Raw genomic sequence first — 27,500 nt, 5'->3', positions numbered from 1 at the left:
GCATTCCTAAGCACCTCATTTAGACTGTGATTTTCTCATTACTTAGATTTTTTTGAATGCTTACACTGTATAATTGCAGGGTTTAACTCATTCATGCCTTCCCAACACAAATCCATTAAGATAACGTTACTAATTTAAGTAAATTGAACAAAAAACAGTGGTTAGCACTGTCACCTCACAGCAAGAAGGTCACTGGTTCGAGTCCCAGCTGGGTCAGTTGGTATTTCTGTGTGGAGTTTGCATGTTCTCCCTGTGTTAGCATGGGTTTCCTCTAGGTGCTCTGGTTTCCCCCACAGTTCAAACACATGCTCTACAGGTGAATTGAATAAACTATTTTGGCCATAGTGTATGTGTGAATGAGTGTGTATGGGTGTTTCCCAGTTCTGGGTTGCGGGTCGAAGGGCATCCACTGTAATACTCGGCGGTTCATTCCACTGTGGTGACCCCTGATGAATAAATGGACTAAGCCGAAGGAAGATGAATGAACAAAAAACAATTAAGTTTCCTCCCCAATATCTCCAGAATTGTGTTGTTTCAGCTCATTTTGAATAAGTAGTTTGAACAAGAAAACAGTTCAAGCAGTTGTGTCTGAGATAAATATTGGCTTATATTCACAAACTATACATCAATGAAATAGTTAATTCAGCTTTCAGATAACGTTTACCTCTCAATAATAAAAAAAGCTTTAATTGGCAGTTTTTTCAGTCCACATTTGTCCTCAACCTTTTATTCATCAACCCTCCCTCAAAATGTGCAGCTCACGATCCCTCATTCTCACACAAACAACCCTTTTTTTTCCAGGGACTTGAGCTGTGTTTTGTGGAATAGTCGAGTCCTGCTGGAGCATATTTCCAGAGTTAATTAGCAGGATCTTAAAACATTACACCTGGGAAGTGGCTGTGAACTGGACGTAGTGTGTCACAGATCCAGCAGTGGGAAGGTCAGCCAGGTGGAACTCCAAGTTTCAATCTTAACCTATGAGAAAACATGGAGATCATTTCAGTTATGAGCAAGTTTGCTGTTTGTTCAATCCCCTTAAATTAGTAAAAATTAATAAGTTAACCTAATTTATTCACAAATCAACAATACAGTATAGGTTTTTATGTAAACTCCATTTACATTAAATGGAGGGGGGGGGTTTGGTCTGTTTATTTGTCAGGGCCCCGTTTTTTTAAAAAGGGAATTATATCCGAATAATTTGATCTGGATTTAGTAATCCTTTTTTTGCGATCCGTGATCACGTAATCCAGCTTACTTTTTGAGCCAGTTTTTCAAAGTAACGTCAGATTGGATCAATCTGATCTGGATTGGAACTTTTTAGGATCACCAAGTCTGGATAACCAGTGCTCAAACAGAATAGGAAATCACAACTATAGATATGCAAGAGTAGAATAGCCAGTGTGGGGTCAATATAACTTAATTTTTAATTGTAATAAAAACACACACATTAAAAAAAGTGTATAAAAGTGGGAACGTTTGTAAAAACTTCATAAACGTCATACATAACATTATTTATACTTAAATATTTAAATACTATAGATGTAAAATGATGCATGAACTTGAGCAGCTGTTTTCCCACGCTAATTGTCTCTGTTTCACTGTTGCAGTGGTGTTGCTTTTTTATATACAGTATATGGTCATATTTGCTATAACTGATCTCTTTTTTAAGATGTTGCCATGCTCACTCGTAATATCTGCGCTCCATTGATAATGCCTTTTTGTAGTTGCGATGTGCGTGCTTAACTCTGAGTTAGTCTACTCATAGTTGATTGACCTAACTCAGATGAGCTATTCTGAAACCGAAAACTCAGAGTTTTTAATCTCTCGGTAAATCAACTCAAAGTTCAAGTTTAAACTCCGAGTTGGTTGAACTCCCTTACTGAAACAGGCCTCTGGGCCCGGTTTTTCAAAAGGTTTAATCCGTATAAAATTCATTTGGATTTAGTAATCCTGTTTTTGCGATCCGTGATCACGTAATCCAGCTTACTTTTTGAGCCAGTTTTTCAAAGCAACATTGGATTGGATCAATTTAATCCAGATAGGAACTTTTCAGGATCACTAAATCTGGATTACCAGTGCTCAATCACAATGTAGATGGATAGATAGGCCTATGTAAAGAGCAACAAGTAAAATAGCCAGTGTGGGGTAAATATAACTTTATTTTTATATGAAATGAAAACTAAGAAAATTTTAGAAACAATAAAATAATTATAATAATAAATAATAAAAGCAAGAAAAACCCCACCCCATCCTCTTCCAGCAGTCCGCTCATCTGAGATCTACAACACTGTACATTGAGGATATTTATAATAATTTTCAAATATAGATGTATTGAATAAAAAAAAAGACAATGTTGAAACCTCCACAATAATGTCAGACTTCCTCATCTGATGTGGAGGGAGCAGCTTGTCTGAGCGTAGCCTTTAGGAGGCAGATCTCAAGTGTGGTCTTGGTTTGCTGCAGTTTGGTCAGAGTCAGTTGTTCCTCTGCCAGATGAAGCTGAACTTCTGTCCAGTCTCTTTTTGCAATTGTTGAAAGTGATTTCAAAAATTTGTTATTCTGTAATCATTGCATGCATCACTAATAAATATTCTAAACACAAAAATATTTTCCATTGTGATGAATTTATATATATATATATATATATATATATATATATATATATATATATATACAAACTCTTTCTACTTTGCTGAAAGGCTAAATACATTAAAGCCTATAATCATTATAGCCTGACAGATCAACAAATAAAATTAAAACCTTATGAATAAATAGTATATCTCGTAAGATACTGCATAATCCAAATATAGATTTATTTAATTTTTTTTTTAAGTTTTCATTACATTTTGGGCATGAAATCCACGCTAAATCCACCCTTCTGATGGGATCAGTTTAATCCAGGTTTTTTGGATCAAAGTGATCCAGATCCTACAAAAAAGGTCTGAAAAACCCAAACTAAAGGTTTGATCCGGATCAAAACCAAGATTGGATTACGTGATCTAATCCGATTATGTAATCCGTTTTTTTTTGAAAAACCCATTTTCAAGATTTGATCCAATCCCTTATCCAAAATCCTAGTGGATTACTTTTGAAAAACCGGGCCCTGGCGCCCAACCCACTCTGTTAGCCAAATACCGCTATTCCTTTAACTCAAGGGAAGTTGTAAAATGGGCCTATTTTTTTTTTTAATTGTAGTGTTCTTTTAAGTACCATATTTTATAAGCATTTCTTGCTTTCACCATTCTGTTCATGAATCTTTTGTGTGTATTTCTTCAGGAAAATTCAGCATTCATCTAATCGCTGTGTGGTGAATCACAAAAAAAATAAATAAATCAAACACTATCTTCTGTAAATCACTTTCATGGGCCAGGCTTTTCTTGATCCATCCCATAATGAACAGGAGAGGAATGTACTGGAGGAAGGAACAAAGAGATCAACCTCACCTCAGATAGACCCGTACATGATCAGAAATGTGCGCAGACTCCACAGCTCCTTCACAGAGTGCGTTGGTCCATACGACACTGCATGTCTTTTTAAATCCATCAATTAATCATTGGGATTTTTAAATATTTTTTTGGCTGTTGAAACTAGAGGAAATCCCAAACCTTTCCTCCCTGCCAACAACAGTCCTGCTTCATGAAGACCACATTAGGTTCCAACTGAAGCAATGAGGTTTCATCTGAAGTTTTACCTGCATTACCTGGTTCTACTGGGTTCCAGCTGTGTAATTTCGACCTATGGCCCAAACCAGAGGGCCCAGAAGACGGGCGATATCCTGCTTGGAGGACTTTTCCCAATGCATTTTGGGGTGGCCTCCAAAGACCAGGATCTTGCAGCACGGCCAGAGTCAACAGAGTGTGTCAGGTACAAAACAAAACATGGTCAGCTTCTCAAAACACATGCGTCTGACGCCATAACCCTCAGTACTGTGGGAATATAAATTTATATTATCTATATATAACTGAAAAGTTGTTTTCAGGGTGTGACAGACCTTAAAATGTCTCGGTTTCAAGCCCTGACGATCTCCAGAGTATTGCAAATTGTCAGTTTCACAGCACGGCTGTGCCTATTGTTTTCCCCAGTTGGTCAACTGATCGGGCGGTTTCTGTCTCCAGGGCCCGGTTTTTCAAAAGGTTTAATCCGGATAAAATTGATCCGGATTTAGTAATCCTGTTTTTGCGATCCGTGATCACGTAATCCAGCTTACTTTTTGAGCCAGATTTTCAAAGCAACATCGGATTGGATCAATCTGATCTGGATAGGAAATCTGGATAACTAGTGCTCAAACAGAATAGGACATCACAATGTAGATCTATAGATATGTAAAGAGTAGAATAGCCAGCATGGGGTCAATATAACTTTATTTTTATTTAAAATGAAAAATAAAATAATATAATAATAATAATAATAAATAATAATAAAAACAAGAAAAACAACACCCCATCCTCTTTAAGCAGTCCGCTCATTTGAGACCTACAACACTGTACATTGAGGATATTTATAATAAGTTTTAAATATAGATGTAAATAAAAAAAAGACTTAAATGTCAAAGACTCCACAATAAGTTCAGACTTCCTCATCTGATGTGGAGAGACCAGCTTGTCTGAGCATAGCCTTTAGGAGGCGGATCTCAAGTCATTGGCCTTGGTTTGCTGCAGTTTGGTCAGAGTCAGTTGTTTCTCTGCCAGACGAAGCTGTGCTTCTGCCCTTTCAGTCTCTTTTTGCAATTGTTGAAAGAGATTTCCAAAATCAGCGATTGCCATTCTTTGCATTTTTTTATTATTCTGTAATCATTGCATGCATCACTAGTAAATATTCTCAAAATAAAAATATTTTCCATAGTGAAGAATATATATATCAATTAGTGAAAGAATAAAATTTATTGTTTTTGGTCAGTTTTTTTACAGCTGTTTGGGGGATTATTTTATGAGGCCAAACTTTTTCTACTTTGCTGTAGGCCTATACTGAAAGGCTGAATACGTTAAAGCCTATACTCACTATAGCCTGACAGATGAACAAATAAAATTAAAACCTTATGAATAAATAGTATATCTCTTAAGATACTGTATGATCCTAAAATAGTATTATTTAATAAATTTTTAAAGTTTTCATTACATTTTGGGCATGAAACCCACGCTAAATCCACCCTTCTGATGGGATCAGTTTAATCCAGGTTTTTTGGATCAAAGTGATCCAGATCCTACAAAAAAGGTCTGAAAAACCCAAACTAAAGGTTTTATCCAGATCAAAACCAAGATTGGATTACGTGATCTAATCCAATTATGTAATCCGTTATTATTATTTTTTTTTTTTGGAAAAACCCATTTTCAAGATTTGATCCAATCCCTTATGCAAAATCCTAGTGGATTACTTTTGAAAACGGCACAGAACATCATTTGCACACTGTTTTAATGCTAACATATATCATAAATGGGTACTTATATGCTGATGAGATCGGGCCTGGAAAGGCATGTTACCCTGCCGACAACAACACTTCATTTGCATGCTTTGTTTGACTGTCCCCACCATGACTGTCCCCACCAACATGTATCAAATGTATTTAAACTGAGTGTCTGTTGGACCAATTATGAGTTACTTTCGATGACGCTACAGCCATGCTGAGTTCTTCTTATTAAAATAATTCAGCTTTGAAGATACCGAAAGTTCTCTCTGGTTTTTTGGGCTCGTCTTAAAATTTCACAACAGTTTGGTGCCGTGAGCCAGAGTAGAGAAGATCACAACAGTAGTTTGCTAAAAACCCTGACTGAATAGTGTTTATAAATGTTATTCAAAGGGATAGTCCACCCAAAAATATCTACTCACCCTCCTTTTTACCAAATCTGAACACGAAAGAAGATATTTTGGACTTCACAGCCCTTCACAACCTTAAATATACCCCATATTATATGCTTTTTCTTTTTCAGATATAACTTCCGTGGATTCCGCTGGCTGCAGTCTATGATCTTCGCTATAGAGGAGATCAATAACAGCTCCACTCTTCTTCCAAACATTACGCTTGGCTACCGTATATTTGACACGTGCAACACTGTCTCGAAAGCGTTGGAGGCGTCACTGAGTTTTGTCGCGCAGAATAAGATTGATTCACTGAATCTGGACGAGTTCTGTAACTGCACAGGGAACATCCCATCAACCATTGCAGTGGTCGGGGCTTCTGGATCTGCAGTGTCTACTGCCGTGGCGGACCTGCTGGGTCTTTTCTACATCCCTCAGGTTGTTATGCATCTCTAAGTGTTTTATTGAAGTAATTATTTTAATTAAAATAAGAAATATGGATAGTAATTGCAGTATGAATAGATTAATTTTGGTGTAGTTTGAGGATGGCATGACTGGGTGTGGAATCATGGGAGTTGTGGTCTTCATTACATCCTATGGGACTCCTGGAGAAATCTTGTTCATGGAAAACCTATTATTATGATAGTATGAAGCAGAGTAAAGGTCTTTGAACACTAAATTATGAAATTTTCATATTGATTTTTTATATTCGTATAAAAAAATATCATTCATTCACAGAAACCCTGCACAGTCATTCATTCTTTCATTCATTTTCCTTCAGCTTAGTCCCTTTATTCTTCAGGGGTCGCCACAGCGGAATGAACCGCCAATTTATCCAGCATATGTTTTACACAGCGGATTCCCCTCCAGCTGCAACCAGTAATGCATATTAATTGCAAAAATAAATTAATTAATTAAAAATAGCAAAACAATTCAGAGTCAGTTCAAGCAGTGATGTGGCTAATCCAATCCATTGCATGACGAGGAAGGAAAGTTCACCTCCTTATCAAAATGCTATGCAGGATTATCCCGAAATTCAAACTTTATGTTTGGAAATCAGTGGCATTTTGATATTTCGCTTGCAGTAGGTCTACTGCATATCTGTCAACCCTCCCGTTTTTCCCGGGATTCTCCCATATTTTATAGTCCTATCCGCCCTATCATCCCGTAAAGGTATTTCTCTCGTATTTTCAGTCTTTCACTGAAGGGTGGTAAATAAACATTAAAGAGCCGAGCCTCCCTATACTCAACCCATACCACCGAACCACCAGGGGCCGCCCCTTGCTCTTATATGTGAGTCACTTCTGTGCTTTCGCTTTGTTTAGGCATGAAAACACTTTGAAATAAACATAGAAACGTCGCGATTCCCTTCCTTTTCATTACAAGTGCCGTCTTACCTTCATATGCAATCCTCAAAACAGTCATATAGCGGTGCGTGACTGTCCTAATATTAACATCTTATGTTGGGAATGCTGCTCTGTGGAGTCTTATAAACACACAACATATTAAAGCGGCTGTTTCCCTGCTTTAGTGACAATTCAAAACTGCTTATTTCTCTGCATTTAAAATTCTTTACAACATTTGTACAAAACAAGTACAAAAGTCAGTTAAATATACAATATCGTTCTAGTAGTATTTGAATATCTTCATGAAGAAATCTTACATATTGTGCCTTTTAAAATCAGTTATAAAAATAAACGAATGGTTCTGAATAAATGATGTACTTCTGAAGTCCAACTTTGTGACCTTTTGAAAAAGAGCTGCGTAGATAGACGGAAATATGAGCATCCTTTATGGGTAATTTTTTTCCAACTATTTCTCTTTTCTACTGTCTCTCAGATTAGCTATGCTTCATCCAGCCGCCTTTTGAGCAACAAAAACCAGTACAAATCCTTCATGAGGACAATCCCTACAGACGAGTACCAGGCGATTGCCATGGCTGCCATCATCGAGCACTTCCAGTGGAACTGGGTGATTGCTATCGCCTCTGACGACGAATACGGCCGGCCAGGCATTGAAAAGTTTGAGAATGAAATGTTTCACCGGGACATCTGCATTGACCTCAATGTTTTAATTTCACAGTACGTTGACGAAGCTGAGATTCGTCGCCTGGCAGATCGCATCCAGAACTCATCCGCCAAGGTAATTGTTGTGTTTGCTAGCGGACCAGATATCGAGCCGTTAGTTAAAGAGATGGTGAGACGAAACATCACAGACCGCGTCTGGTTGGCGAGCGAAGCATGGGCCAGTTCCAGTCTAGTCGCCAAACCAGAGTATCTTGACGTCATGGGAGGAACCATTGGCTTTGCTCTGAGGGCTGGACATATACCCGGCTTTAAAGACTTCTTACAGCAGGTCCATCCAAAGAAGTCAAGCCATAATGAATTTGTGCGAGAATTTTGGGAGGAGACGTTCAACTGTTATCTTGAAGACAGCCCAAGGAATGCTGATAGTGAGAATGGCAGTACGAGTTTCAGGCCGCTGTGTACTGGGGAAGAGGACATTGCCAGTGTTGAGACGCCATATTTGGACTACACGCACCTCAGGATTTCCTATAACGTGTATGTGGCTGTTTATGCCATAGCACAGGCACTTCAGGACATACTTACCTGCACTCCAGGGAAAGGATTGTTTTCTAATGGCTCTTGTGCAGATATTAGGAAAGTTGAAGCTTGGCAGGTGAGCTGTTTATAAGAAATTATCATATAAACATATTAAATGTTATTAATTACTCTTGAATTAATCTTAAATTACACAATAAAATGTTATAAATTCCATTTTGTTCCAATCCAAACCTTTGTTCATCTTAAGTGAAATCCAAGAGCTCTCTCGTCCTTCATAGACCAGAGATGTTCAACGTCCAGAAAAGGAACCAAAAACATTGTCAAAACAGTCCATGTGACTTCAGTGGTCCAATTGGTTACTGTCACCATCACCAGCAATCTAGCAGTCCAGTCACTGGAGAACCACTAATCTGCCACTAATATGAACTACAAATACCACCATGCACCACTCGCACACACCAGTTCCAGTTCTCTCCTTGATTGCAAACACACAGCTGAAGCTTGTAAAGAGTCATTACCAGGACTATAAATACACCTCACTCACACACACGTTGCCGAGTCTTGTTCACTGTTATCATAACGAAGCATCTTGCCTGTGTTTTTTTTACCTTTGTTTGTTTTATTATTATGCTGTTATGCTGCCTTTCCTGACCATTTGCCTGTTATTTTGACCACATTCTTTGAATCACCCTCATGCTCCAGTTTGTACCCGTTAGACCAATGCCTGCCTGACTACTCTAGATTGTTAAACTGAATGCGGATCTTCATCTCTGTTGTCCCAGACTCTTATGTAACACATACGAAACGCCAAGAAATATTTCAAGAGTTCCCACTTAGATATGCTTGGCATTTATAGTAGGTTTGGCATGCTGTCCAGGGAGAGAACCCTGAGCTCGGAGATATTTGAGCCCAGGGCTCCCGCCCGGTCTAGAAGCATATCAGGTGAACCGAGATCAGGTAGGTCTCGATCGATCCCCCTTTAGAAGGGGAGAAAAAGGAGGAGATGGGGTGGAAGGGGGAATTCTTCCAAAAAGAAGGATTATTACTGATTACGGATGAGTGGCCAGCGGTGCACAATCATATCACGTGCTCCTCTTGAAATTAGTTTATGAAACTTCACTTTGTGAGGCAAGGTTTTGCGAAAACAAATTTGTTTGCTTTTGTCTTCTTGTCTGCAAAAGGTCAGGGTGTGCTTTTACTATAGACAATACAATGTATTGCCATTAGATTCAGAATCATACAAACATACAAAAGTTAAATTATTCGCAATAATAACAGACCCTAATCTGAAATGAAAGACAAAGGCAAACAAAGTTGTTTAAATATTTTTTGGTGCACAAATGTGTTCTTGGAGCTTCGTAGGAGTACACTTGAACCACTGAAGACACATTGAATGTCTTTATTCTTAGTGGTTCCTTTTCTGGACTTGAAATGTCTTGGGATTCTTGCTGTCTATGCAGGATGAGAGAGCTCCAGGATTTCATCTAAAATTTCTCAATTTGTGTTCTGAAGATGAACAAAGGTCTCAGGAGACTGAAACAGCATGAGGATGAGCATTTAATAACAGAATTTCCATTTTTGCGAAATCTAATCTGTATTATTTTTGATATTTAAAGGTTCTGAAACAACTAAGACACCTCAACTTCATAGATAGCATGGGGGAGAGAGTGCGCTTTGACAACGGCAGTGAGCTTTCAGCCAATTATACCATCATAAACTGGCATCGATCACCCGAGGATGGGTCTGTCGTATTCAAGGAGGTTGGCTATTACAGTATACATAACAAGAACGTGGCCAAGCTTTCCATTGACAAGAGCAAAATCCTGTGGAACGGACGTCTAACTGAGGTAAGTAATCCTTAAATTTATTAGCACTTAGATTAGAGCAAAAGTTATTTACTTAACTAATGGAGCATGTTGGATTAAATGAGGTAATGTGTTGTTTCTCTTTTCTCTACCAGGTACCATTTTCCAACTGTAGTGTGGAATGTGAACCTGGAACAAGGAAAGGAATTATTGATGGCGAACCCACATGTTGCTTTGAGTGTACAGAATGCTCGGATGGGGAGTACAGTGATCATAAAGGTCAGCGAATGTATTGTGGGCCAGAAATAATTCCAAACAGTAAACTGACAACCACAAATGTTAGTCAGTTATGTTGTGTGAATCATTTAAATACTCACCATCAAGAAATGTTTACATCTAAAAGGGAAATGCATATGCAAAAACAAAATATCTAGAAGCACCTTCTCATCACTAGTCCTGGTAGTAGTTTTGAGGGCAAGTTGCTTGGCAAGTTTATGAAGTAGCAACTTGGGACCAGAGTTACAAAATAGGGCAAAACTACAATCCCATAAGTTTGCTAATTAGTGTGGAAAGTTTGGTGAGTAGTCCACTGACATTGTGTAAATTAAAGAACACAAGCAGCAGCTCATTTTTATAGATAAGTAACTTGTTTTATATATAAAAAAAACTCCATTGTTGAATGACAAAACAAACCATATGCATTAGCTAGTTGAGCACATTAGCTAGTGCAAAAGCATATACAGTATGTGTATAGTACGATAGTACAGTAATTTGGGACACGCTATAGACAGTTTTGGGACTGATAGGATTTCAGCACTTTTTAATTTATGTGGGATGAATCTGACAACTAATCAATGACATGCAGATAATATCACAGGGTTTATCTGTAATCAAACACGTCTAACCAGCTAATCAAGGTTTTATGGGTTAGAGCAATGATGGAAACGAAGTCTACAGGAATGTAGGGGGGTTTATACAGTAATAAACTGCGGTCAAACTGCACTGTTTGCCCCATAGACTTCCATTCATATGTACAGTGAATGCGTCAGAGCGGAAATGCAAGCTTGTGTGACAAGTTTAGCAGTTTGCTGAGTTACAAAGTTCAAGCTTGGTGAACTCTGACCTGCGATATTGCATCAGAAAACTGCGTGAGACGATTGGAAAAGCGAAACAAAAATTTAACATGGACCAATCGCTCACTTTTTAAAAATGTTTAATCATCTTGTTTAATCCCGCCCCTTTTCGCAGCACTGTACGACAGAATTTTGCATGCTTAAAATCTAGTGTGACTGCGGCATTACATTCATTTTTTTGAAAAAAAAATTACATTTTGAGAAATATTTATTATGTTTTGAGATAAAACATTACATTTCAAGAAAAAAAATATTGTTTTGAGGACAAAACATTACATTTTAAGGTAACATTTTTTATGTTTTGAGAAAAAGCATTACATTTTGAGAAAAAAATTTTTTTTGAAGAAATATTACATTTTAAGGTAAAATAAATATGTTTTGAGAAAAAAGCATTACATTTTGAGAAAAAATAATTATGTTTTGAGAAAAAGCATTACATTTTGAGAAAAAAAAATTAAGAAAAAAACTACATTTTGAGAAAAATTTATTGTTTTGAGAAAACCATTACATTTTAAGGTAAAATAAATATATTTTGAGAAAAAAACATTATATTTTGAGAAAACTTATTTTTTATTATATATTATATATATTTTATATTATATATATATATATATATAATATTTGTTATGTTTTGAGAAAAGACCTTACATTTTGAGCAAAAGTTATTGTTTTGACAAAAAAACTCATAAAATTTAGAGAAAGAAAGTTGTTTTGAGAAAACCCCCAAAATGTAGAGAATAAAGTGGTTATTTCACCAAAAACAAAGTAAAAATTTAAAGTATAAGTTATTATACTTCAAAAAAACTCATCACTCATCATAAACAATATAACACCATTTTCTTAGATCTGTGAATATACAAGGGGTGCTCAAAGCAAATATCATTGAGAGCCGTAGACCAAAAGTTAAAATTGTCATTATAATATCCTAATTTATTTCCGAATATTTAAAAATAAATGGAAAACATTACTTTAAATCATATTAAATAATGTAATTTTTAAAATTATAACTCTTTGAAATAAATCATTTACTATAAAAACAAACAATTTATTACACTGTGGGGTTCTATGCTGAATACACTAGTCAAGCAGAATCTGCCATTGCCTTCATTTGCTCACTGATGTCTCTGATTTGTCCTCTATTCGTCGGGTAACAGTATGTACACTTAAAAATAAAAAAAAATCTGATTCATTTATTTGAAACATTTAATTTCAGTCAGCCTTTTTTTTTTAGCTTTTTAACAGAGCAAACAAACAAATAAACGAGATATTGCAGTCTCTAAACCATCCCCATCATTATCTCTCTGTTTCCAGATGTGATGGTGGGTTAAATCAAAGGTTACCATGGGCCAACTTTAGTAGTTTGGCTATCTCTGGTACACATCAATGTGGTCATGTCATTGCCCTATGAACATTTCCTGCTTGTTATCAAACTATTTCATAACTGTAACAAGAGGCAATTCAATTATAACTTTATGTTAAAACAGCTATCATAACATTTTTTAATCAACATGTGGCTCTATTTGGATTCTTGGAAGCTATAGAAATTAAAAATGTAGAACAGAAACTACGTTGGGACCTTTGTTTTTGTTTACATCACTCAAAATGGCCTATAAAAGGGATGGTTTTTAATGCGTTGTTGTGTTTTGACATCAGTTTTCTGATAGTTTTTTATTTTATTTTATAATATAAAAAATAATTATGTTTTGAGAAAAAAAAATTACATTTTGAGAAACATTTTTTATATTTTGAGAAAAAACATTACATTTTGAGAAAATGTATTTTTTATTATATATTATATAAATTTTATATATTATATATATAAAATATTTGTTATGTTTTGAGAAAAGACCTTACCTTTTGAGCAAAAGTTATTGTTTTGAGAAAAAACTCATAAAATTTAGAGAGAAAAAAAAGTTGTTTCGAGAAAACCCCCAAAATGTTTGTGATGTGATTGAGATTCTTGGAAGCTATAGAAATTAAAAATGTAGAACAGAAACTTCGTTGGGACCTTTGTTTTTGTTTACATCACTTAAAATGGCCTATAAAAGGGATGGTTTTTAATGCGTTGTTGTGTTTTGACATCAGTTTTCTGATTGTTTTTTATTTTATTTTACTTTTCTCCACAGATGCCAGTTTTTGCGTTAAATGCCCAAACAACTCCTGGTCCAACGGCAATCACACTTCTTGCTTTCTGAAGCAAATCGAGTTTCTGTCCTGGACCGAACCGTTCGGGATTGCGCTGGCCTTATTTGCAGTCCTCGGGGTTCTCCTAACAGCTTTTGTGTTGGGTGTTTTTGTGCAATTCCGTGATACTCCAATCGTGAAGGCATCAAACCGAGAGCTGTCGTTTCTTTTGCTTTTCTCGCTTATATGCTGTTTCTCCAGCTCTCTCATATTCATAGGCGAACCACAGGATTGGACGTGCCGGGTACGCCAACCAGCATTCGGCATCAGCTTTGTGTTATGCATCTCATGCATTCTAGTCAAAACCAATCGTGTCCTGCTGGTGTTCGAAGCTAAAATCCCTACGAGTCTCCACCGTAAGTGGTGGGGATTAAACCTGCAGTTCTTGCTAGTCTTCTTGTTCACGTTTGTGCAGGTGATGATCTGCGTGGTTTGGTTGTACAACGCTCCGCCTGGAAGTTACAAGAACTACGACATCGATGAAATCATCTTCATCACCTGCAACGAGGGCTCCATGATGGCTCTGGGGTTTCTGATTGGCTACACGTGCTTGTTGGCCGCCATCTGTTTTTTCTTCGCGTTCAAGTCTCGGAAGCTGCCGGAGAATTTCACGGAGGCCAAATTCATAACGTTCAGCATGCTGATTTTTTTCATCGTCTGGATCTCCTTTATTCCGGCGTACTTCAGCACTTACGGCAAATTCGTCTCGGCTGTTGAGGTCATAGCAATCCTGGCGTCCAGCTTCAGTTTGCTTGCCTGTATCTTTTTCAACAAGGTGTATATCATTCTTCTGAAACCGTCGAGGAATACGATCGAGGAGGTGCGCTGTAGCACTGCGGCTCACGCCTTTAAAGCTGCAGCAAAAGCGACTTTACGACACAGTTCAGGCTTTAGAAAGAGATCCAGCAGTGTTGGCGGCTCCTCCGCATCTTCGCCCTCCTCATCCATCAGCATGAAGACCAACGGGAATGAAATGGAGTCACCGTCTACGCGGAGACACGGCTCAAAACCGAGGGTGAGCTTTGGAAGTGGGACGGTCAGTCTCTCCTTGAGCTTCGAGGAGGCTAGAAACTCGATGAAATGATTGACAAGAACAGCTCTGTGCGTGACTGGTTTGTACATTCACTGCTGTGTAAATGTTGTCATTGGATCAAGGATGGGTTTGGCATTGTAAGCAGTGGCTGTGTTGTTGAATCCATCTGCAAATAATTTTTTTCCCTTAAAGTTTTCGGACTATTTTTTGTGGACAATGTGAAATGGGTATTGTTCTCTGATGAGTGACTGTCTTTACCACATCTGGGGAAGTTACGGTGTAGAGAAGCCCCAAAAAAGTGTACCTACCAGACAGATGCATGCCCAGGGTGAAGCATGGGGGTGGATCAGTGATGGTTTGGGCTGCAATATCATGGCATTCCCTGGTTCCATAGTTGAATTTGTCTGCAAATATATATATATATATATATATATATATATATATATATATATATATATATATATATATATATATAAACAGTTGAAGTCAGAATTATTAACCCCCCTGAATTATTAGTTCCCTGTTTATTTTTTTTCCCAATTTCTGTTTAATGGAGGGAAGATTGTTTCAGCACATTTCTAAGCACAATAGTTTTAAAAACTTATTTCTAAAAACTGATTTATTTTCTCTTTGCCATGATGACAGTAAATAATATTTTACTTGATATTTTTCCATACACTTCTATACAGCTTAAAGTGACATTTAAAGGCTTAACGAGGTTAATTAGGTTAACTAGGCAGGTTAGAGTAATTAGGCAAGTTGTTGTATAACAATGGTTTGTTCAATCAATCAATCAATCAATCAAAGCTTTTTTTTTAGCCGAAATAAAACAAATAAGACTTTCTCCAGAAGAAAAAATATTATCAGACATACTTTGAAAATTTCCTTGCTCTGTTAAAAATCATTTGGGAAATATTAAAAAAAGAAAAAAAAATTAAAAGGGGGCTAATAATTCTAACTTCAACTGTATGTATGTGTATGTATATATATATATAAATATAAATATATATATATATATATATATATATATATATATATATATATATATATATATATATATATATATATATATATATATATATATATATATATAAAAGCAAAAACCTCTCACAGTTTTCAGGACTATTTTTTGTGGACAATGTAAAATGTGTATTGTTCTCTGATGAGTCCACCTTCACTGTCATTTCCACATCCAGGACAGTTATGGTGTGGAGAAGCCCCAAAGACAGCGTACCGCCCAAACTGTTGCATGCTCAGAGTAAAACATAGGGCTAGATTTGGGCTGCACTATCATGGCATTCTCTAGTTTAATAGTTGAGTCCATCTGTAAATTATTTCTTTGCTTAAAAGCCAGAAAAATTAAGCAAGAACCTCTCCTAGATTTCAGGACAATTGTTTTGTGGACAATGTGAAATGTGTATTGTTCTCTGATGAGTCCACCTTCACTGTCATTCCCACATGCAAGAGAGTTACGGTGTGGAGAAGCCCCAAAGAAAGTGTACCGCCCAAACAGATGTATGCCCAGAGTGAAGTGTGGGGTTGGGTTTGGGCTGCACTATCATGGCATTCCCTAGTTCAATTGTTGAATTCGTCTGTAAATATTTTTTTGCTTCAAAGACAGTACTGAAAAAAAAATGTAGCAAGAATCACTCTCAGTTTTCAGGACTAATTTTGTGGACAATGTGAAATGGGTATTGTTTTCTGATGAGTCACCTTCACTGTCTTTCCCACATCTGGGAGAGTTATGGTGTGGAGAAGCCCCCAAAGAGCGTTCCACTCAGACAGATGAATGCCCAGAGTAAAGCATGGGGGTGGATTTGGACTGCAATATCATGGCATTCCCTAATTCAATAGTTGAATCCGACTGTAATTTATTTATTTATTTTTGCTTAAAAGCTGGAACTGAAAAAAATGAAGCAAGAACCTCTCCCAGTTTTCAGGACTTTTTTTTGCACAATGTGAAACGTGTATTTTTCTCTGATGAGTCCACCTTCACTGTCTTCGCACATCTTGGGAGAGTTACGGTGTGGAGAAGCCCCCAAAAGCATACCAGCCAGATAGATGTATGCGCAGAGTGAAGCATGAGGCTGGATCACTGATGGTTTGGGCTGCAATATCATGGCATTCCCTAATTCAATAGTTTAATCTGTCTCCAATTTTTTTGGGCTTAAAAGACACAACAGAAAAAAATGAAGCAAGAACCCCTCCCAAATTTCAAGTCAATTTTTTGTTGACAGTTTGAATGCGTTTTGTTCTGTAATGAGTCCACCTTTAATGTCATTCCCACATCCAGGAGAGTTATGGTGTGGAGAAGCTCTGAAGAAGTGTACCACTTAGACAGATGTATGCGCACTTGCGCAGAGTGAAGCATGTGGGTGGATTTGGGCTGCAGTATCATGGCATTACCTAGTTCAATAGTTGAATTCATCCGCAAATAATTTTTTGGCCTAAAAAAGACAGAACTAAAAAAAAAAAAAAGAAGCAAGAACTTCTCCCAGTTTTCGGATTTTTATTTTGTGGACAATGTGAAATGTGTATTACTCTCTAAGAAGCCCACCTTCGACCTTCGATGGGAGAGCTACGGTGTGGAGAAGCCCCAAAGAAGTGTACCACTCAGACAGATGCATGCCCAGAGTAAAGCATGGAGGTGGATTTAAACTACAGTATCACGGCATTCCCTAGTTCAATAGTTGAATCCGTCTGCAAATATTTTTTTTTGCTTAAAATCCAGAACTGAAAAAAAAACAATGAAGCAAGAACCTCTCCCAATCTTCAGTCTAAGGACTACTAATCTGTCACAACAATTCCAGGACTCAATATAGCACAATAGTCTTTTGCATGCAATGTCTTTAATGAGCTATGTTTCCATCCAAAGATGTAATTTAGACTGCAATATCACAAAACATTTGTGAATAAAGCACCGTTTCCATCCATTGTGTTAAAGAGAACAAAATAGTCACTCCCTAATAAACCGGTGCCAAATATCCACAACAGAAATTGAGTTTGCAACAGTTGAAGAAGCCACCGCGGGCCTTTTATCTTATATAATAAATGACTTGCGTCTCAGAAGATAAATATGAAACTCAATGAACATGCAAATAAATGCATGAAACTCAATGAAAAGTTGTCCCTTCTTTCTAATATTTTACATTCATAAATGTTTGGACCTCTTCGTCCACATAAATGTCAATCAAAGGCGGCAACAGCAAGGCTCCAAAAATACAAATTTATTAAGTAAATTATTTATTAATAAATTTATTATTAATACATTTGTATTTTTGGAGCCTTGGTGTTGCCGCCTTTGATTGACATTTATTTGCACTATTTGCAGTTTTGGCTGAGCACCAAATTTAGAGAGACGTGCGTGCTTTTGTGCAGTTTTTTCAGACCTCTTCATCCACCCAAATATACCTGTGAACATCTGTAAAGTTTTTTCTGCACATTTTACGAGATTTATGCACATGTTGACATTGCCATTAAGCAATTGTTCTATGCTATATTCCAACATATGAAATAGGTGGATGGAAACATAGCTCTGTGCATTTATTATTTTCATTCAGTTTAAGGCATCTGGGAAATGTCTTCAATGTAACACAGATGCAAAATAAACATCTCATTTCTAGTTCCTTATTACTGGTGTATGTCTCCAGTTTACATTTGAACTGCATCAAAACTGGCTTCGTTTGAGAAACACATTTTAAATGTCATTTTAAAAGTATACAGTGTTTTTTACATAATTTTCCCCCCCAAATATTTCTCAAAAAAAAAAAGTGTGTTAAGGTCTTAAGTAATATAACTTCACAAGTATCGTTGCTATTTTTAATCAGTCTTAATCTAACTTTAATTTAAAATGAAATGCCGTCAAAGTGGCATCTTTTCGGAGCTGAAAAAAAAAGAAGAAGAAAAAAGCAGAGAAAGAAAAGCAAGCTCAAAGTAAAGGTGTTTTATAATAAATTATTTAGGAGTACTTGTCAATACTTTGCAATACTTGCAAACTTATTTGTTTAAATATGAGTAAATATTTGTATATATTTATTATAGGTTAAGTATGTTACAGCTAATAAAAATGTGTACACCTAAATATTTAAATTGTATTTTTTTGTTTTTGTTTTGTGCGTTCTTCTCTGATTTTACACCAGTGGGCCCAGTTTTTATTTATTTATTTATTTATTTATTTTATTTTAAATTTTTTTATCTCGCCTATGGTCCCCCAGCCCTACGGGCCAGCCCCCAACAGTGCCAATAAACAGCCATATCACACTGCCACTCGTGTGATATTGCTTATAAGGGCCATTCTTCAACTATGGGCACTTTTAGCCTTGCAAAGTTGAGTAAAAAAAACTTGTTCAAAAGTAGCTTAACTTTTAAACAGTTAATAAGTTTAAACAGTTATAAGTAATAAGTTTAAACATAAGTTTAAACAGTTTGTCTTGTTTTAGATAAGAAGAGAAACATTTTTTTCCATCGTGAACTGAACAAATGTCAATTCCAGCACATCTCAATATACTGCTTATTTCACAATGATATAAATGATGGCCGTCAAACACTGTCTAAAATCATTTTAGTATCTAGTTTAACCAATCTTTCCACAATATATATAATAGTTACACATTTGTCAATGAAATAAATTAGTTGTATGCTGAGCTGTACACCTGTCACACTCTAAAATTTAATATTAATTCGGTTAAGAGCTTATTAGAAAATAAATAAACTAAATTTGTACATTAACTAGAGCAGGAACTCATACATTGTGAATACACTTTTAATGTGTGATGAGAACTTTTTAAATATTTTTTTAAAATGTGTGTGGTGTTGGAAATGACAGTGGTGGAAATGACATGTCTACAGTTTATCGTGAATAAATGAAAAAGAGCTTCACCGATTCGCTTTGAATTGAGACTAGCCTTTCATGTCTACAAAACACTCTTATTTACCTTCATATAGTTTGGTTTAGTTTTTAAAAGCATCTTTGAAGATACAGCATGTTCGGAAATGATGTAGAATAAATGTATTTCCTTATCAAGCAATATTTACCTTGATTTTTCTTCAAGTGTTGTTGATGAAAATGTAAATTCCCTCCATCTTGAAGATGTTCTCAGATGTCACTATTCATTTTCAGAGAAACAACCTAAATAATCTCACACAAACTTTGTAAAGCGACATTACAGTGTTGTGCTGGAAATGACACTGATACTGTACCACAGCTATATTTCGTATACAAAATAATTTTGATAATAGTCTCACATTAATAACTATAAAATATTTAACTTATTTCACTAGTGCTTCATTAAGAAACATTAATAGATACCAGATAAACAATCTTTTAAAATGGTATTTTCATTGAAGTTTAAAACTCTGGGTGTGTGACAAGGTGAAAACACTGATTTCGACATCTAAAAGGAGGTTGAATAATATAAAAAAAAGGTATAATAGAAAGGTAGTAAATATTTTTAAAGTAGGTTTTATTATTAGTTTGACAAAGAAAGAGGAACTTGAACAAAATTATATATATTTTTGGAAATATGATCAAAGGACATAAAAATTCCCGTAGTTGAAGAATTACCCTTACATAGGCTAATGTTGTAAAGTAAATACTTATCGAGTAACCAAGACAAAGTAATTAATTTAATTGTAACTTAATTTGTAATTTAAATGTAACTTTAAGTAACTTACCCAACACTGCTCTTTGCTAGCCTTGCTAAAGATGCTAAACAAACCAACTGTTAGAAGGGATACCACTGCGACCGCAAGTTAACGATAATTATTTATATTATGTAATAAATTATCACAGTAATGTCAGAACAGTAAATATACCGAGTATTATTCATATTATTTATTAAATTACCCATTAAATTGTATTGTATTAACATCTACCCCTACCCCAACCCTCACAATAATGTCAGAACAGTAAATATATTAGTATTATTATTCACATTATTTAATAAATGACCCATTAGATTGTATTTTTTTAAAGTTTACCTCAACCCTTAACCCCTGCCCCTCACAGTATTTCAAAAATATTTAAAATGATATTAAAATTATTGTTGGACAGTGTCACAAAAGTGATCAGCAAAGGTATCATCGACAGAATGGTTAGTCTTGTGCCAGCAGGTGTCGCGATGCTCATCCAGCCTCCTCCAGAGTCTCCAGCCAATGACGTCCCTTCCAGCGTCTGTATTTGCGGAAATGCCGAGTGTAATCCTTACAGCGGTGGGATTGAGCGGAAGGTACAGCTGCTTTTACAGCCGTAAGTCTTTTAAACCTTTATTTAGAGTCTACCTTTTTGTTCACCATGTATTTGCGCTCTCTCATTCTCGTTTAAAATCATTCAAGAAGTGTGTACTTAGCGTGTGGATAGATAGCTCAGTTATTAAGCTAACCTTAAATCGCTAGATTATTGTCGAATGTGCGTCCATGTTCCTAAATCACGCTGTCAGATAGTCCAATGACTAGCTTTAATATGACTAATTAATACACAAAAGCTGTTTAAGCTGTGTTCAGAATTGAACTCATATCAGACAAGTTAATATAAGGAGTGTTAGCTACAAGTCACTTTTCCTAAATGGATATACAGGTGATTTAGGACACAATCTGTATTTGAAACGTGATTTCAAGAAGTATTTGACTTAATTGTTGATTTTAAGAAATGTGGAACACAAAAACAGCTCAAGCTGTGTTCAGAACTGAATCTATATCAAACTATCTGATATTAAGAAGTGTTAGATACAAGTCACTTTACCTATGATAGAGGACACAAACTATATTTTAAACATGATTTCCAGAAGTATTTGACCTTATAGGTGATTTTAAAAATTATAAACCAATGTTAACACGAAAACATTGCTAGCTGTGTTCAGAATTGAATTTATATCCAACAAATTAATATTAAGAAGTGTTATTGAGGTCAAGGTGGTTTTATATTCACACCTTTGTTTGTTGTTTAACAGTGAATACTTGTGACATGACATGTTGATTATTGGGTCTGAAATAGCATGCAACTTAATGACTTAATGCACTATTTAAATGACTGAACATTGTTGGACTTTGATAGTCATTGGCTGCTAAATGATTTCCCTGTTTAGCATTAGGAAAGAATACATTTCTGAGAAAGTTCAAATTAAACTATGTAGTTACCGTTTCACAACCTGTCTGTGCTCAAAAATGAACGAATGTTCTAATGTAAAACCAACTTTACCCCAATAAAAGTGTTAAGTCACTTTTCCTACATTAATATATAGGGAATTTAGGACACAAACTACATTTTAAACGTGATTTAAAGAAGTATTTGATCTAGTTGATTTTGAACCGATGTTAACAGAAAAATATTGTTAGTTTTGTCAAGAACCGAAACTACAGTATATCCAACAAATTAATATTAAGAAGTGTTAGATACAAGCCACTTCACCTATAATTCATATTTTAAACAGGTTTTCAAGACGTTGCAATGAAGTATTTGACATAATTGTTGATTTTTAAGAAATGTGGAACACAAAAACAGCTCAAGCTGTGTTCAGAACTGAATCTATATCAAACTAACTGATATTAAGAAGTGTTAGATACAAGTCACTTTACCTATGATAGAGGACACAAACTATATTTTAAACATGATTTCCAGAAGTATTTGACCTTACAGGTGATTTAAAAAATTATAAACCAATGTTAACACGAAAACATTGCTAGCTGTGTTCAGAATTGAATTTAAATCCAAAAAAATTAATATTAAGAAGTGTTATTGAGGTCAAGGTGGTTTTATATTCACACATTCGTTTGTTGTTTAACAGTGACAACTTGTGACATGACATGTTGATTATTGGGTCTGAAATGGCATGCATCTTAATGCACTATTTAAATGACTGAACAATGTTGGACTTTGATAGTCATTGGCTGCTAAATGATATCCTTGTTTAGCATTAGGAAAGAATAAATTTCTGAAAGCAGAAAGTTTAAATTAAACTATGTAGTTACCGTTTCACAACCTGTCTCTGCTCAAAAATGAACGAATGTTCTAATATAAAACCAACTTTACCCCAATAAAAGTGTTAAGTCACTTTTCCTACATTAATATATAGGGAATTTAGGACACAAACTACATTTTTTATGGGATTTCAAGAAGTATTTGACCTAATAGTTGATGTTAAGAAATGTTGAACCGGTGTTAACACAAAATATTGTTAGTTTTGTTCAGAGCTGAATCTACAGTATATCGAGCAAATTAATATTAAGAAGTATTAGATACAAGCCACTTCACCTATAATTCATATTCTAAACAGGTTTTCAAGACGTTGCAATGAAGTATTTGACATAATTGTTGATTTTAAGAAATGTGGAATTTAAAAACTGCTTAAGCTGTGTTCAGAACTGAATCTATATCAAACTAACTGATATTAAGAAGTGTTAGATACAAGTCACCTTACCTATAATAGAGGACACAAACTATATTTTAAACATGATTTCCACACATATTTGACCTTACAGGTGATTTTAAAAATTATAAACCGATGTTAACACGAAAACATTGCTAGCTGTGTTCAGAATTGAATTTATTTCCAACAAATTAATATTAAGAAGTGTTATTGAGGTCAAGGTGGTTTATATTCTCACATTCGTTCGTTGTTTAACAGTGACAACTTGTGACATGACATGTTGATTATTGGGTCTGAAATAGCATGCAACTTAATGCACTATTTAAATGACTGAACAATGTTGGACTTTGATAGTCATTTGCTGCTAAATGATTTCCTTGTTTAGCATTAGGAAAGAATAAATTTCTGAAAGCAGAAAGTTCAAATTAGACTATGTAGTTACCGTTTCACAACCTGTCTCTGCTCAAAAATGAACGAATGTTCTAATATAAAACCAACTTTACCCCAATAAAAGTGTTAAGTCACTTTTCCTACATTAATATATAGGGAATTTAGGACAAAAACTACATTTTTTATGGGATTTCAAGAAGTATTTAACCTAATAGTTGATGTTAAGAAATGTTGAACCGGTGTTAACACAAAAAATATTGTTAGTTTTGTTCAGAACTGAATCTATATCCAGCAAATTAATATTAAGAAGTGTTAGATACAAGCCACTTCACCTATAATTCATATTTTAAACAGGTTTTCAAGACGTTGCAATGAAGTATTTGACATAATTGTTGGTTTTAAGAAATGTGGAACACTAAAACTGCTTAAGCTGTGTTCAGAACTGAATCTATATCAAACTAACTGATATTAAGAAGTGTTAGATACAAGTCTCTTTACCTATGATAGAGTACACAAACTATATTTTAAACATGATTTCCACACATATTTGACCTTATGTAATTTAAAAAATTATAAACCGATGTTAACACGAAAACATCGCTAGCTGTGTTCAGAATTGAATTTATATCCAACAAATTAATATTAAGAAGTGTTATTGAGGTCAAGGTGGTTTTATATTCACACATTCGTTCGTTGTTTAACAGTGACAACTTGTAAAATGATATGTTGATTATTGGGTCTGAAATAGCATGCAACTTAATGACTTGTTGCACAATTTAATTGACTGAACAATGTTGGACTTTGATAGTCATTGGCTGCTAAATGATTTCCTTGTTTAGCATTAGGAAAGAATAAATTTCTGAAAGCAGAAAGTTCAAATTAAACTATGTAGTTACCGTTTCACAACCTGTCTCTGCTCAAAAATGAACGAATGTTCTAATATAAAACCAACCTTACCCCAATAGAAGTGTTACAAGTCACAAGTCCCGTTACCTATTATTCATTCATTCATTTTCTTTTTGGCTTAGTCCTGTTATTAATCTGGGGTCGCCACAGCGGAATGAACTGTCAACTTGTCCAGCATATGTTTTACGCAGCGAATGCCCTTCCAGCTGCAACCCATCACTGGGAAACACCCATACACTCTCATTCACACACATACACTACGGACAATTTTAGCTCACCCACTTCACCTGTGCAGCATGTCTTTGGACTGTGGGGGGAGCCCACGCGAACGCGGGGAGAACATGCAATCTCCACACAGAAATGCCAACTGACCCAGCTGAGGTTCAAACCAGCGACCTTCTTACTGTGAGGCGACAGCATTACCTACTGCGCCACCGCGTCGCCCACTTCTTCTATCATTCACATAGAAATGCTTTAGGACACTATGTATATTTTAAATGTGATTTAAAGAAGTATTTGACCTACTAGTTGATTTTATAAAAAGCTAAACCATTGTCAACACAAATAAATTGTTAGCTGTGTTCAGAATTGAATCCATATCATACTAATTCTTATTAAGAAGTGTTAAGTCACTTTTGCTAGATTAATATATCGGTGCTTTAGGACACAAACTATATTTTTAAACAGGATTTCAAGAAGTCTTTGACCTAATTGGTTATTTTAAGAATATTGAACCGATGTTAACACAAAAATATTGTTAGCTGTGTTCAGAACTAAATATTTATTGAGCAAATTAATATTAAGAAAGGTTAGCTAGAAATCACTTTTCCTAAATTCATACACGGGTGCTTTAAGACATAAACTATATTTTAAACGTTATTTTCGAGAAATATTTGACCTAATAGTTGATTTTAAGAAATGCTAAACCAACGTTAACACGAAAACATTGTTAGCTGAGATCAGAATTGAGGCCATATTAAACAAATAAAAATTAACAGTGTTAGATACAAGTTATTTTTCCTATCATTTATGGTGCTTTAGTACACAAACTATATTTTAAACATCGTTTCAAGCCGTTGTAATTAAGTATTTGACATAAATGTTGATTTTAAGAAATACTGAAGTGATGTTATGCGATTTAAAGTTTAATATAACTTAAGTTATACATGAATGTCTTTATATTGCTACTGAGAATTGAGCTAAAGTTGGTTTATATTCGCACATTTGGACATTCATCTTGATAATATAAATTCCGAATTTCATTGCAAATTCTGAATAGAACAGTAATATTAGCAGTACAACATTGTTCGCAGTCAATTAAATAGTGTTACAGTTGTTCTGAAGTCATACCTGCCTTCAATTTAAGACCAAAGTAGCATTGTAAACAATATAGTTACCATGTCACTGTTCAAAAATGAACGAATTTGCGAATATAAAACCAACTTTACCTCAATCTACTGATAGAGGCTGTCATCATTTGACCCCCACAATCAGTCATCAATGTCATTTCTTTGAACTATTCAGTAAAGCAAAAAGCAGTAAACGTATTTAAAACAGGACCATTACTGTAAAACAATCAACTTTTTCGATTGTTCGACGTGGCACAGTAGGTCCTGTTGCAAAGGAAACAGATGATGAAATGCACACAACAGACCTAAACCAGTAAAGTGTGTCAACATGAAACCTGAGACATTGAGAAGTGACAGAAGCTATGCTAGAAGGAAAAAGAACTGTATTGTTTAGGGCGGTAAACCTGAGGAATGTGACCAGAGCAAAATAGCTGCCGGTAAGGAAAGATTTTTATTTTTGACATGAATTAATAGGTTGTTTAACATGAGACACGTATTCTGTTTTTAGAGCACATCAGGTGCGTGAAGATGGTGAAGTTTATGTCAACAGAGTAATCTCCAGTTTACTTTGACAGCGTAGTTTGATAATGTCTAACAAATATAGAAATATTTCAGAGTTTTGATTTGTTTCTGTTTGCTCTCTGCATAATTCTCATATTTTACATTTGTTTGTTTTTTTATTGTGATGAAGCTTTTGTTGTGTTAATGATTGTCTACTCAATAAATAATGCTTATTACCTTACCAAAACTGATTTACTTTGTAAAATAAATATGAAAAGCAAGATTGCTGGATGAAGGTGCTAATATGTATTTATATACAAACACCTCTAAAACATCAAACCTATATATTTAATGATTAATCTGTGCAGAAATGAATAATGTTGTGGATAATTCAGGTGTACGAACAAGTGAAAACAACACAATTGATTTATTTTACTCAGGAATTGATTTTAATTTAACATTTATTCGCTACATAATCATCACTATTTAATAGTTTTAAAATGACTTCACTGTTTTTCATAATATATGATTAGAAACTAGTCAAAAATTACTATTTACTTCAATAAGGAAGATTAATGGATTAAAACATTGAATGTATTTATCTGCATTTACAAATGCTTTATGAACTTCCATGTATTTATTTAATATCTTTGCTGTCACATCATCTAGCAACACACTCCATTTCCGCATTACTGGATCTGTAGTGACAACAGACTGCAAAGATGATGACCACGGCTAGGCTGATGGGAATTGTAGTTCCCGCTACCTCCCGTTTGCTTCATTCGCCTAAGCAAACTTTTCTCAGAAATATAGTTTTATTGAGTCATACACCTACGGTAATATTGAAAAAAATTACTATTGCGGTATGACGGTATTTACAATATTGTTACATCCCTAATAGTAACTCATAGTAAATACTACAGTGTTTTTAACCACACTGAGACCTCCGATAGAGAAGATGTTGCACAATCAGCTAATCAGCTATTGCATCACTAAAAATGATTGAGCTCATGTCCATGTGTTGTGTGACAAGTTGATATATTGATTAATGTGACAGGCCTATTCATCACTAGTTGCAAATCATATCAGGCGAGCTAATACGAATGTTCTTTGTGTTTCAGGTTTTCTATTAAGGACTCGCCACAACTGTTGCTTCAGCTGAAGATTTTTTTACTTCCGATGACAAAATGAACAAAAAAACTGATGAAAGAGACTTCTGGAACTCTTAAGAGCGATTGTTGAAGTTGGAGCAGATGCTCCGATGTCTCTCTCTTGTTCTCTGGATTTCACCTCAAGCTAATCTTCAGTCATGGCCGTCTTTTCCTCCATGCTCAAGATCATCAGGAAGGGGAAGTGTCTGTTTCTGCTGTTGTTGTGTCTTTGCGTTGTAGCGTGGATTGCAACATTCTCTAATGATGGCCCAGTTAAGTCGGTCCAGGAAGGATCGAGCCCTCTTGACGGTCAACATGCGGAGGGTTT

The 27,500-nt window shown here is 35.3% G+C and overlaps 3 protein-coding genes and 1 long non-coding RNA gene across 6 annotated transcripts in view; 3 read left to right on the top strand and 1 right to left on the bottom strand.

The window, feature by feature from the left end:
- Positions 1–14,880, top strand: part of casr (calcium-sensing receptor) — a 16,158-nt gene extending 1,278 nt beyond the window's left edge. For both annotated transcript variants that reach the window (XM_073950538.1, NM_001351665.1), the window contains 6 exons: positions 3,277–3,864; positions 5,925–6,231; positions 7,633–8,472; positions 9,974–10,204; positions 10,318–10,441; positions 13,422–14,880. In XM_073950538.1, coding sequence (XP_073806639.1) covers positions 3,668–3,864; positions 5,925–6,231; positions 7,633–8,472; positions 9,974–10,204; positions 10,318–10,441; positions 13,422–14,563 — 2,841 coding nt within the window. In that variant the 5' untranslated portion in view covers positions 3,277–3,667 and the 3' untranslated portion in view covers positions 14,564–14,880. The remainder of the gene's footprint in view (positions 1–3,276; positions 3,865–5,924; positions 6,232–7,632; positions 8,473–9,973; positions 10,205–10,317; positions 10,442–13,421) is intronic.
- Positions 1–27,500, top strand: part of eif4e1b (eukaryotic translation initiation factor 4E family member 1B) — a 109,564-nt gene that overhangs the window by 17,421 nt on the left and 64,643 nt on the right. The window lies entirely within an intron of this gene.
- Positions 20,621–27,205, bottom strand: LOC141385678 (uncharacterized). The gene is made up of 3 exons (XR_012406529.1): positions 24,259–27,205; positions 23,401–23,597; positions 20,621–22,921 (listed from the first exon to the last, which is right to left on the bottom strand). It is a non-coding gene; the product is annotated as an uncharacterized lncRNA (long non-coding RNA).
- Positions 20,687–27,500, top strand: part of b4galt4 (UDP-Gal:betaGlcNAc beta 1,4- galactosyltransferase, polypeptide 4) — a 30,214-nt gene continuing 23,400 nt past the window's right edge. Inside the window, exons 1-3 of one of the 2 annotated variants that reach the window (NM_001007401.2) lie at positions 20,687–20,759; positions 25,779–25,957; positions 27,143–27,500. The exon at positions 27,143–27,500 is cut by the window's right edge and continues 101 nt beyond it. In NM_001007401.2, the coding sequence (NP_001007402.2) occupies positions 27,331–27,500 (170 nt within the window). In that variant the 5' untranslated portion in view covers positions 20,687–20,759; positions 25,779–25,957; positions 27,143–27,330. The remainder of the gene's footprint in view (positions 20,760–25,778; positions 25,958–27,142) is intronic. The other variant, NM_001366733.1, reaches the window with a different exon arrangement.

This window comes from Danio rerio, chromosome 5, assembly GCF_049306965.1.
Source record: "Danio rerio strain Tuebingen ecotype United States chromosome 5, GRCz12tu, whole genome shotgun sequence".
In the NCBI taxonomy this organism is placed as follows: Eukaryota; Metazoa; Chordata; class Actinopteri; order Cypriniformes; family Danionidae; genus Danio; species Danio rerio.
The sequence above is the reverse complement of the archived record's forward strand: the minus strand, read 5'-3'. Positions and strand labels throughout refer to the sequence as shown.